The 9,645-nt window shown below is 42.8% G+C and overlaps 1 protein-coding gene and 1 long non-coding RNA gene across 2 annotated transcripts in view; one reads left to right on the top strand and one right to left on the bottom strand.

Annotated features, from left to right (window-relative positions):
* Positions 1–4,782: 4,782 nt before the first annotated feature.
* LOC113480966 (ferritin heavy chain-like) lies at positions 4,783–7,408 on the bottom strand (the record flags this gene model as incomplete). Its single annotated transcript, XM_026850168.1, has 2 exons — positions 4,783–5,611; positions 7,262–7,408. Coding segments are annotated over 2 exons (651 nt in total), but the record flags the coding sequence as incomplete, so codon positions are not given.
* Positions 7,409–7,572: 164 nt separating this feature from the next.
* The window catches only part of LOC113481144, a 15,100-nt gene continuing 13,027 nt past the window's right edge, over positions 7,573–9,645 (top strand). The window contains exons 1-2 of the long non-coding RNA XR_003398610.1: positions 7,573–8,409; positions 8,742–8,840. This is a non-coding gene — a long non-coding RNA (uncharacterized LOC113481144). The remainder of the gene's footprint in view (positions 8,410–8,741; positions 8,841–9,645) is intronic.

The raw sequence follows: 9,645 nt of genomic DNA, 5'->3' as shown, positions 1-9,645 counted from the left end.
TCCAGAAAAGGCCCCAAGGGTCCCCTGCGCCACCGCTGCGCCGGGGCGGGTATCGGGACATGGCTCCCGCAGGGGCGAGGCGCTGCCTGCTCACCGGCACAGGGAGGTGAGGGAGGGAGCGGGCCCGCCCAGCACGGCCATTACCCCGGAGCCAGGGCGCTCTGCTCCCTCCTCCCGGGGTCCCAGCAGGAGAAGCGGACGTGTGTGCGGCCCCTGGAAGGGTGTGAGCCAGTTCCTCAGTGTCCCTGCCCACCTCTGACCCAGGTACAGCTCAGAGATACACACCGAGCCTGGAAGATGTTCAGAAAGACTCAAGCGTGGCTACTGAAAACTGTTTGACCTCCGAGCAAAAAGAAGTCGTGTGGGAGGGTGAGGTCTGGAGTGGCTGAGACACCCAGCTAGAGCCTGAGCAAATTGACGCCCTATTTATCGCAGGAAGTATTTGATTCCTCCAATAAAGCCATGCAGCAATGGTCTGGTAATGACATACCAGAGGAGAGCGGAGGCCCGAGTTATGGTCAGCTGTCACTTCAGCAAATGATGCTTCTCACTTGAGCTAGGATGTATGTGCATTTCAGGTTCCTCTTTCAGCTTGAGCCTCTGTTTACCTTTATTCTGAAAGCTGTGAAGAGATTGACTTCATTTTGTGAAGTAGCATTTTGATGCACGTGTAGTTGCACTGCAACTGGAGTGCTTGTGCAACAAGAATTTGTTATCTCAGGGAACTAGCAGTGGCAGAGTTTGGACCTTGGAGAAATGGGATGGGTTTTGGTAACATCTCTCAAGGGTGTTAGAGTTTTTACCCTGTTTTTGGAATATCATCTGAGATGAGAAATTCAGTTCTTTTTCTGATACGGAAGCACTTCAGCAATTCAACTGTGATTTCATTGACTTCATGATTAAAATAGTTATGGGTATTTTTAATGTACCATGAGCTAAAATTAATCTCCATTCTGCAGTTATAAATGTTGGTGAAATTTCATCTCACTCAAAATCAAAGGCAAAGCTCTGTTTTCAGTGGGGCAGAGGGCTGATTGAGAGAATCTGGTAAGATAAAAATCATCCATCAATGTTCTAGTCCCCAGTCCCTGTGCCTATGACTTCTCAGAGGGGCTGTTTTGATGTTGGCTTCTTTTGCTGTATGATTTGGGGTTTTTTGCAAAAATTCCTAATCTGTAACCCCCATTTGCTATTTATTTAAATGTGTTTTAGTACAGACAAATATAATAACTCCTAGGCATATTCAGTCATTAAAAGATAAAATTTTTATTTAAAGAAAAAAGTATGTCTTTTGGATTCTGTACAAGTTCATTCTTTCACAGTATCTAGTGCTGAAAAGTGATATGTCCCAAGGAGATCAGCTATTGACCACCCTTATGCATTTAGAAGTGTATCTCCCAGCTGTTTCTGAGGGACAGAGCCGAAATCTTTTGGAAGTACTTCACTGTTATTACAGAGGTTCTTTGATCCAGAAGGAATGAACACATTTTTTAAAAGAAATCTTTATTGAAAAGTTACAAAGCAAAAATCAATTGTATTCAAAATAGTGCTAGGTATACGATAATGCATAATAAGTATTAATGAGAAATAGTTGTATGTTCTAACGATTGAACACATAAATTGGGATATCAAGGCATGGTGCTGGCTGTGTGAACCACTCAAGACACTTAAACTCTCTCCAGATCATTGGTTTCATTTGTGGAAAAGATAGTTTTACCTAATATTTAGCCAGTCTCGTAATGTATTCTGCCATTGTGTGTTTCTAGGTCATATATGACCCTAGGAAAAGGCACTCTGGGACTTGTGTATATAGTGTTTATCCTGGGCAAACTGGTAACAAATGGTGGGACTTGGACAAGCAATACAAGGAAACTGCCAGTAACAGTCTGTGAATGCACTTAAGTGCATGAATTCACCTAAAGTCAGGTCAAAACGTCAGGAGAAGGCCATGACCAGATGGTGAATTCCACTCAGAGTGATCTTCCAGTGAAGATGCCCTTGAGGTGCTGCCACCAGAACTAATGTTCACTTTTCCAGTATTATTCCCAAAGACGTGTTTGTCCAGAAATATGTTGTCTTGTATGGTGGGGCCTGAAAAAAAAAAGTCCTTGCAAAGACCAAATCCTGAGGTGCTTTTCTCAGTTTTGTGTGGTCACAGTGGAGAGGATTCCTCACTCTGAGAGCAGGCAGCAGCAGGGGCCCTTTCTGTGCAACCACAGGTAGTGCTTACGGCAAACATTTACAGGTATGCCATTGTTGATACCTGTTTGGAAGCCTTTGTGGCTGAAACCCATAATTTCAGAAAACATTAGGCCTCTCCAGAGCTTCCAGTTTGGATGCTGTATTTAGGGTACTGGTGCTGCTATAGCTATTCTGAGCTGCCCCAGATTGTGTTTGGATGGATTGGGCATGGCTTTGGAAATACAGAAACAAAGTGTGTGTATGAACAAGCATTCAGCAGAGAATTTGTAAAGTTTCTGTAGGTGTTGTTGCCCTTATATCCGTTCCACATTCATCCTTCCATCTCCCTTTTTTCAGGGTGTGATTGAAAAGGAAGCTGGGAAGGCAGAGGCAGATGGTACTTCCTATGCTGAGAAGCACGGACAGACTCATCCTGGACATAGTAGACAGGTATTGTTAACAAACTTTGAGATCATATTCACAAGCATATATGCCCTCTTAGCTGAAGCAGCATGTGGTGGACAAGAAGAGCTTGTTATCTACAGTAACTGATTGATTTCTCTTTTTCAGAGCATAGAGACTGGGAAAATAGCCGATTGCATGTTTATCTAAAATTAACAGAATTGTCTCTTCAGGCAGAGGCCCCAGAACATGTTTGGAAAAGAGAGAGAAAAAGACCTAAAATCTGAGAACTTGTGGATATATCTGGCTAGGAAGATAAATATGAGAAGAGTCTCTGAGAAAGACATGTCTATATTTCAGGGAAAATAGGAGGCTACTAAGTCTTGCTTTGCAAAATTCAAATGTTGGGTTCTTTGTTATGTTGGAATTCATTTAAGGTAAAATACAGTCTTAAGTGCTGGAAACAGTGGAGGAGGCTGTACCTACATTGCAGAAGGTCATCAGCTCTTAAAGCAGAAGACTGTTGTAGGTCAAACATTACCAGTAGTATTTGCAGTGATTTTATATGGCACTAGTTTATAATTGAGTTAGTAGTTTTGCTCTGTTCACACTTAGTGAGCTGTATTTTAATACTGAGAGGGACGGATTCCATTGTTTTTATTAACGTTGAGTTGCAGTCAGTGGAACTAATTGTTGAATAAGGTATGCTCAGCATGAGGATGAGCGATGGAATCTAGCCCAGATGGAAATACCTTTTATAAACTACTGCTGTATTAGAGAGCAGCCATCTCAACATAGGCAACTCTAGCATGTTGCTAAAAGTGCTTCAAGCCATTCTTGTGGTGCACTGCAATATTTTTACAGATGAATACAGGAGTTGTTTTAAAGTGATCCCCCCTCCCCCAAGGTTGAATCCTATTAACAGAAAGACTGGGAAAGCATCTGCATTGTATTTGTCTGTCCTGTGTTACAACACCAACAGAAAGTAGGTGAGCTAATGCAGTTTTGCAGAAATGGCTACTTAACTGCAGCTGTGTATAGAAGTCAGTTTGCTGAAAACGTTTCATTGTGTTCTGTTCTTAATGCAGTTTTCTGAGATTTATTTTCATTCTGTGGCCTACTGTTCTATCCTGTGCAACTTTCTTGGTAGTAGAAAAGTAGCGATGCAGTTTTGTATACACACGTAAAATCTCCTGGAGGAGAATACTAGCATGCCTGTGTGGTAAACTGAGAAATACAACATAGATGCAAAGTGCCATTTTCAACATGAAACTGAATTTATTTTCAAGCAAAATAGGAGTATTGCTTACAGTATTACATAAAAGCGTGAGACAATTTTTCAATAAAGCAAACCCCAGTTGCATAAAAGATGTTTTATATGACAACAAAAAAACCCCTAGCTGCAGGGAGCTGATCTAGGTAGTTGCTGCTCTTAGGTGACCTTGGTAGCCAGTGTACAGAAAGAGAGGTGCTCCTGTAGGAGATGAACGAAGGGATCCGGATACCTCTGAACTTCTAACCAAGCTGGCTAAAGTAAAGGCCTTAGGTGTGGTGGTGCTAATAGCCTCCCTAATTGAACACTGCCCTAATTGAAATGCAAAACTAATCTGGAATTGCATCACAGAGAGTGGCTGTTAACAAGTGTGCTGCATTTTCACTAGGATCTTATTCCTCTACTGAGGACCATGATAGGGAGTACAAGAAATTGCAGTAGTACCATAGCAATACCATAATTTAGCTAGGGCTCTGTATGGCAATTAAAGCAACCATCCTAGGTTAAGTCTTGATAGAGCCCTGAGCTAGTGTCTTCAGCAACACTTGCAAAATACACCCTAGAACCTGTAAAGATCACATCTAATGAGAACCTGTAATTTTTCTCTCAACTGCTGAGGATGAGAAAGGCCAGCTAGGCTAATAACTGTAGAGTAAACCAGCTCATTGTCTTATTCCCACTGTTGAAGAAATGTTTGTATCCTTCATCGTGGAGAAGTATACCACTAGAAATAGCTGGGCTGTAAGTAAATGAATTAGACTACTTAAATTGCTACTATGATAGAAATAATAGGTTTTTTTAAAGTTTAGCATGTTAGTAATGTAAAATATGTTAGTAATATAAAATATTTAATAATATAAAACTAAATCTTTGAATTTTCTGCCACATAGAAGTTTCCTCGTACTAAAGTTGCAGGGCTTTTGTTTAAATAAAAGTTATGTGTGCTGTTCTAACTAATTAATCCTATTAATCATTTAAGACAGAGGTTTAAAAGCTTCTGGCTTCTAGGAAGAATTGCATAGATAAAAGTGCAATTAATGCTAGCAATTTGGGTAACTAGCAACCTTGCTGTTGTTTAAAAAAAATAATGGCATGGGCTAGATTTTGAGATGCAACTCAACAGAGGACAAGGGGACAGGGAATAAAGCAGTAGGAGTGATGCAGCATCATGTCTCCCGAGTTCTGGTCTCAAGTTCACCCTCCATACAGGTCTGCCTTAGGAGCTGCCCTGCAGCTACAACAGCCACAGCATTAAAGGCCCTCCCTGCCCTGCTTCACTTTTGCTCCTGTCCCATCATTAGACTGTGGCAGCATGGTGGTGCAGTGTATGGTTGCATATATTGGCCCTATGCCATTTCTGTGCTGGGAAGATTCTCTCTGGGGTCGCTTCAGACCCTCTGCAGCTCCTGTACACTGATGGAGGGGCGGGCAGGGGCTGCAGTGCTGACTAGACTCTGGCTCTATGCCTGTTCTGAACTCTTTCTGCAACCGGTCCATAAAGTAATCTCCAAGGCTATTTCTGCCATCTTGGGAACAGTCAAGCCTACGAGCATTGGTCAGTAGATCTCCCATCAGCTTGATCTTCCGGATTTTGGGCCCGATAAACTGTTTCTTGATAGTACTCGCGCTATGAGGGTCTGCATTTTCAATGCTCAGGGCATAAAGCTCTTCAAAATATCGTATCATAGTTTTCCACTGTACCATTGCTACTTCCAGGGCTTTCATCAGACCAACTGCATACTCACAGTTTGGTTTCTAAAAACAAAGACAGAATTACATTTATTCAGAAGAACCGCTCATCTTACTGTATTCATTGATGGTTTCCTGCAACATACCTTGTACTCTAAACAAAATGTGCGAGAATTCTGTAACACCACCTAGTTTGGAGCATCTGTTGTTTTTTGCTGAGTTGGATAGCTGTGAACATACAGAAGTGGCAGAACCCAAGCACTTTTTCAAGGAACAGAGATTCAGATAGCAGTATCTAGGCCTGAGGAGCATTCTTGCACTAGGAAACCTTAACATAGTGTCCTGGTTTTGGCTGAGATAGATTTAATTTTCTTCCTAGTAGTTGGTATAGTGCTGTGTTTTGGACTTAGGATAAGAATATGTTGATAACACATTGGTGTTTTAGTTAGTGTAAACACTGCTTAGCAGCAAGTCAAGGACTTCTCAGCTCTCACAGCACCCCACCAGCAAGGAGGCTGGGGGCACAAGCAGCTGGGAGGAGACATGGCCAGGACAGCTGACCCCAACTGGCCAGGGGAATATTCCTTACCACACGACATCATGCTCACTACATGAACTAGGGGAGGAAGCGAGCAGCTGTGTGGTGTTTAGCTGCCTGACGGGCTAAACCCTGACACACAGAATCACAGAATGGTTTGGGTTGGAAGAGACCTTAAAGCTCATCCAGTTCCCACCCCCCTGCCATGGGCAGGGACACCTTCCACTAGCCCAGGTTGCCCAAAGCCCCGTCCAACCTGGCCTTGAACCCTTCCAGGGAGGGGGCAGCCACAGCTTCTCTGGGCAACCTGTGCCAGAGCCTCACCACCCTCACAGAGAAGAAATTCTTCCTTGTATCTAATCCAAATCTACCCTCTTTCAGTTTAAAACCATCACCCCTCATCTTATCCCTATGCTCCCTGATAAAAGAGTCCCTCCCCAGCTTTTCTGTAGGCCCCCTTTAAGTACTGGAAGGCCTCTATAAGGTCTTCCCTGATTCAAACTCAGTATTCAGAAACTATTTCAAGATGGTGTTTTTATTTTTACATCCTACAGCTTAATAACTGCTATGATAGACCATAGAAGAGCATTCTGTATTAACTATTTACAGAATACTAATTTGGCAGAGGAGAATCAGCCCCCTGATCTTTTAATAAATGAGGTAGGTTTTTTTCCTGATAACTTCGAATTATTCCTTTGTACCTGTGTGACCCTGACTCAGATCTCTAGTTCAAATTCTATCTTGAGCTGTGTTCCAACAGATCAACTACTACCCCAAGCTGAACGTTTCTCCTACCTCCTTCCTTACTACCTTTCTTAGGTGCTAATGGCTTCTAAACTTCTATTTAGTTTCAGTGTGAAGGAGACAAGTGGGCTATTTCAGGAGTCTCATAATCCATTACAGCACACTGGAAACAGCAGCCTCCAGGTGAGTGAATGAAAAAGGGGACCACTGTTCATATCCTTTTGGGCTAGAAAGCAACCACATAGAGTTAGGACTGTATGGTGACAGTATCTAGGCATTACAAGAACAAACCCATATACACTAATATGACAGGGAAATTCTATCCAGAAATCTAACTGTGGATGAATGCAGAGACCTGAAGTAACAGCAACATAATGCAAGAAGTTAATCACTGTGGATTGCAACTGCTTGAAAGCTTGTTGTCTACTACCCACCTGGATGGTTTTAGAACAGTAATGGCCTCCTCTTTCTTGCTGATACTTCATCAAAGCTTCCGCAGCTTTTCTCTCTTCCAGAGCTTGATGCAAGAAGAACTTTGAAACATTTGGTAGAGCCACATGCGACTGATCAAAATGTTCACCCTAAACACACAAAACAAGAGTGTTAAGATTTGCTGGAGATGGGACTCCCTTGCAGCAGCACCTGGCGTTAGCAGAACATGGGAGGCCCTTCCAATAGAAGCTGTTCTAGCAGCACAATCACTTTGAAGACCTTAATCCAAACTTCTGCAATAAATTAAGTAAGTAGTTACAGTCTTAAATTAAAACTCTAGACTTCTACTAGAACTCCTTCTGTTCTTTAATACTGGACAGGTAACTGTAATACTGGTGTTGTCTCTCAGTAACACTCAGAGATCCTCAGAATATTTTATTTAAGAGTGGTTGGGGAGCATGTGTGTGGGCTTTTTGTTTGGGTTTTTTTCTTTTCTTTTTTAAACATAGTTCCAGCACAGGAAACACAAGCTTTATCCCTTCAGGTCAGCATTCCAGTGAAAAGTTAGCTTTTAAAGGTATGAGAAAGATGAGGCAAATACCAGAAAGAGAACAAGCACAACTTTGCATCTGTTTATCAGCTTCATTGTGGACGTTATTCCAAAATAAAGAATACTGCTACTGAACTATACTGTATGCACCTTTAATACTGTATGTAGCTCATGCCTAGGAATACTTCAGAAGTATTACAATCCTAAACCCACTGCACACCTTGTTCCACTCTGTATGGGAAAGTAACAACTTTAACCACTGCAATATTTACCTATGCTAATAGATCCATCAGCTCTTACATTAGAAGAATGTTATCCATGGTACTGCTGTCCCATAAAGAGAAGATATTAGAGGCAGGCAGCAAAGCAGAGCCACCAGGTTCTGCTAGTTTCAACACTGTCTCTGCACAGCTCCGATGAGGAGAATGGAGGCAGCAGCTGGGAATACACCAAGAACCAAACTGAGGAAGCTACAGCATCTTGATCTGCTGCTGGTCCCTAAACGTGCATATGCAATACAGCACAGCTTTTGTCTCTTGGACATACTCTGGCTTGGAGTACTGAGTACCGAGTGGTTGGTTTGTAGCCTCCCTAGGAGGGGTAAGGAACAAGTATGTGCATTTCATAAGTTTTTCTGCTTCTTATTGTCTTCTCCATTTTTATCTATTGCCCTGCTTAAATATGAAATAGTTGTGTTTCATCTATGTTGCTCTGTTTAGAAAAAAAATGCAGAAAAGTTATATACGCAAGTTTATGTTTTCTGTTAATATTTTTATGGCCACCTGGGATACCCCAAGCCTGTGACACATACGCATCTGTGATCATAAACTATTCAAGAGAAAATAGATACTGGAATGTTTTATTAAGAACATTCACTGCAGTATTTGCATAATCCTTTTCCTGAAGTCATTCATTCATGTTTCTGCTGACAGAAGGGTCAAGATTCAGTGTTTTATAACCAGTTCCTCAGTGCAAGTTTGCTGCATGACTTCAATTGGAGCACAAGTTACCGCTCCTGCTTAACTGTTAAGGTAAATCTTTGTATCAATGACTAGCTATTGAAGATGTTCATATTTCTAAGGTTGATGTATCCACAGTCAATTTCTAACTGAGCTTTCTCCATCCTGCCCAGCTGCCAATCGCTAGTATTATTTTAATCCACATGCTTAACAAGCAGAGGTTTTACTGCATACTTAAATTTTTATTGGACTAATATTGACACCAAGCTTGATCAAAGGACCTTGGGGATAGACTGAATATAGTTTCTGCTGCTCCTCCGTGGATGCTGGGCATCAGACGGGATGGCATTGATTATTTTTTGATTTTAATGGCTTTGTTAAAATTTATGTTGATTTAATATTTAATAAGTTGCGACGCCATTCTGGTATGCGTGTTACACAGTATCGGAGATAACTTCTTAAATTCACGTCCGAGGTATCTCCTGCCCGTGGAGCACAAAAAACCCTATGCCGCCAGCCACGCTGACAAACTGTTATGCCAGCAGTTAACCGCACACGACTATTTTACGTATAAGGGCTGGGGAAAAAAACCACCCCAGAAAGAGCAGTGCTGGATCCAAAGCTGTGAGCGGCCCCTGTCCCCGGCCCCCCTTCCACGGGCACAGCTCTGTTTGAATTACCCGAAAGACACGAGCGCCCGATTCACCACCCGCTCGCTCCTGACTTCGTGGCCGGTTTTTCAGCGGCCAGCCCGGGCGAGCGCAGGGGCAGCAGCGCGGCGTGTGAGGAGCCCCCCGCACCCCGCCGGGGCAGGCCCCAGGGTCCCGGCGCTGCTCCGGCCCTGCCCGGCTCCGGCTCCCTGCTGAACCCCGGGCGG

The sequence above is a fragment of the Athene cunicularia genome (genome assembly GCF_003259725.1).
Source record: "Athene cunicularia isolate RWA chromosome 5 unlocalized genomic scaffold, athCun1 chr5_part2, whole genome shotgun sequence".
Taxonomy (NCBI): domain Eukaryota; kingdom Metazoa; phylum Chordata; class Aves; order Strigiformes; family Strigidae; genus Athene; species Athene cunicularia.
Note: the sequence above shows the minus strand (reverse complement) of the source record. Positions and strands in the feature narration are given on the sequence as shown.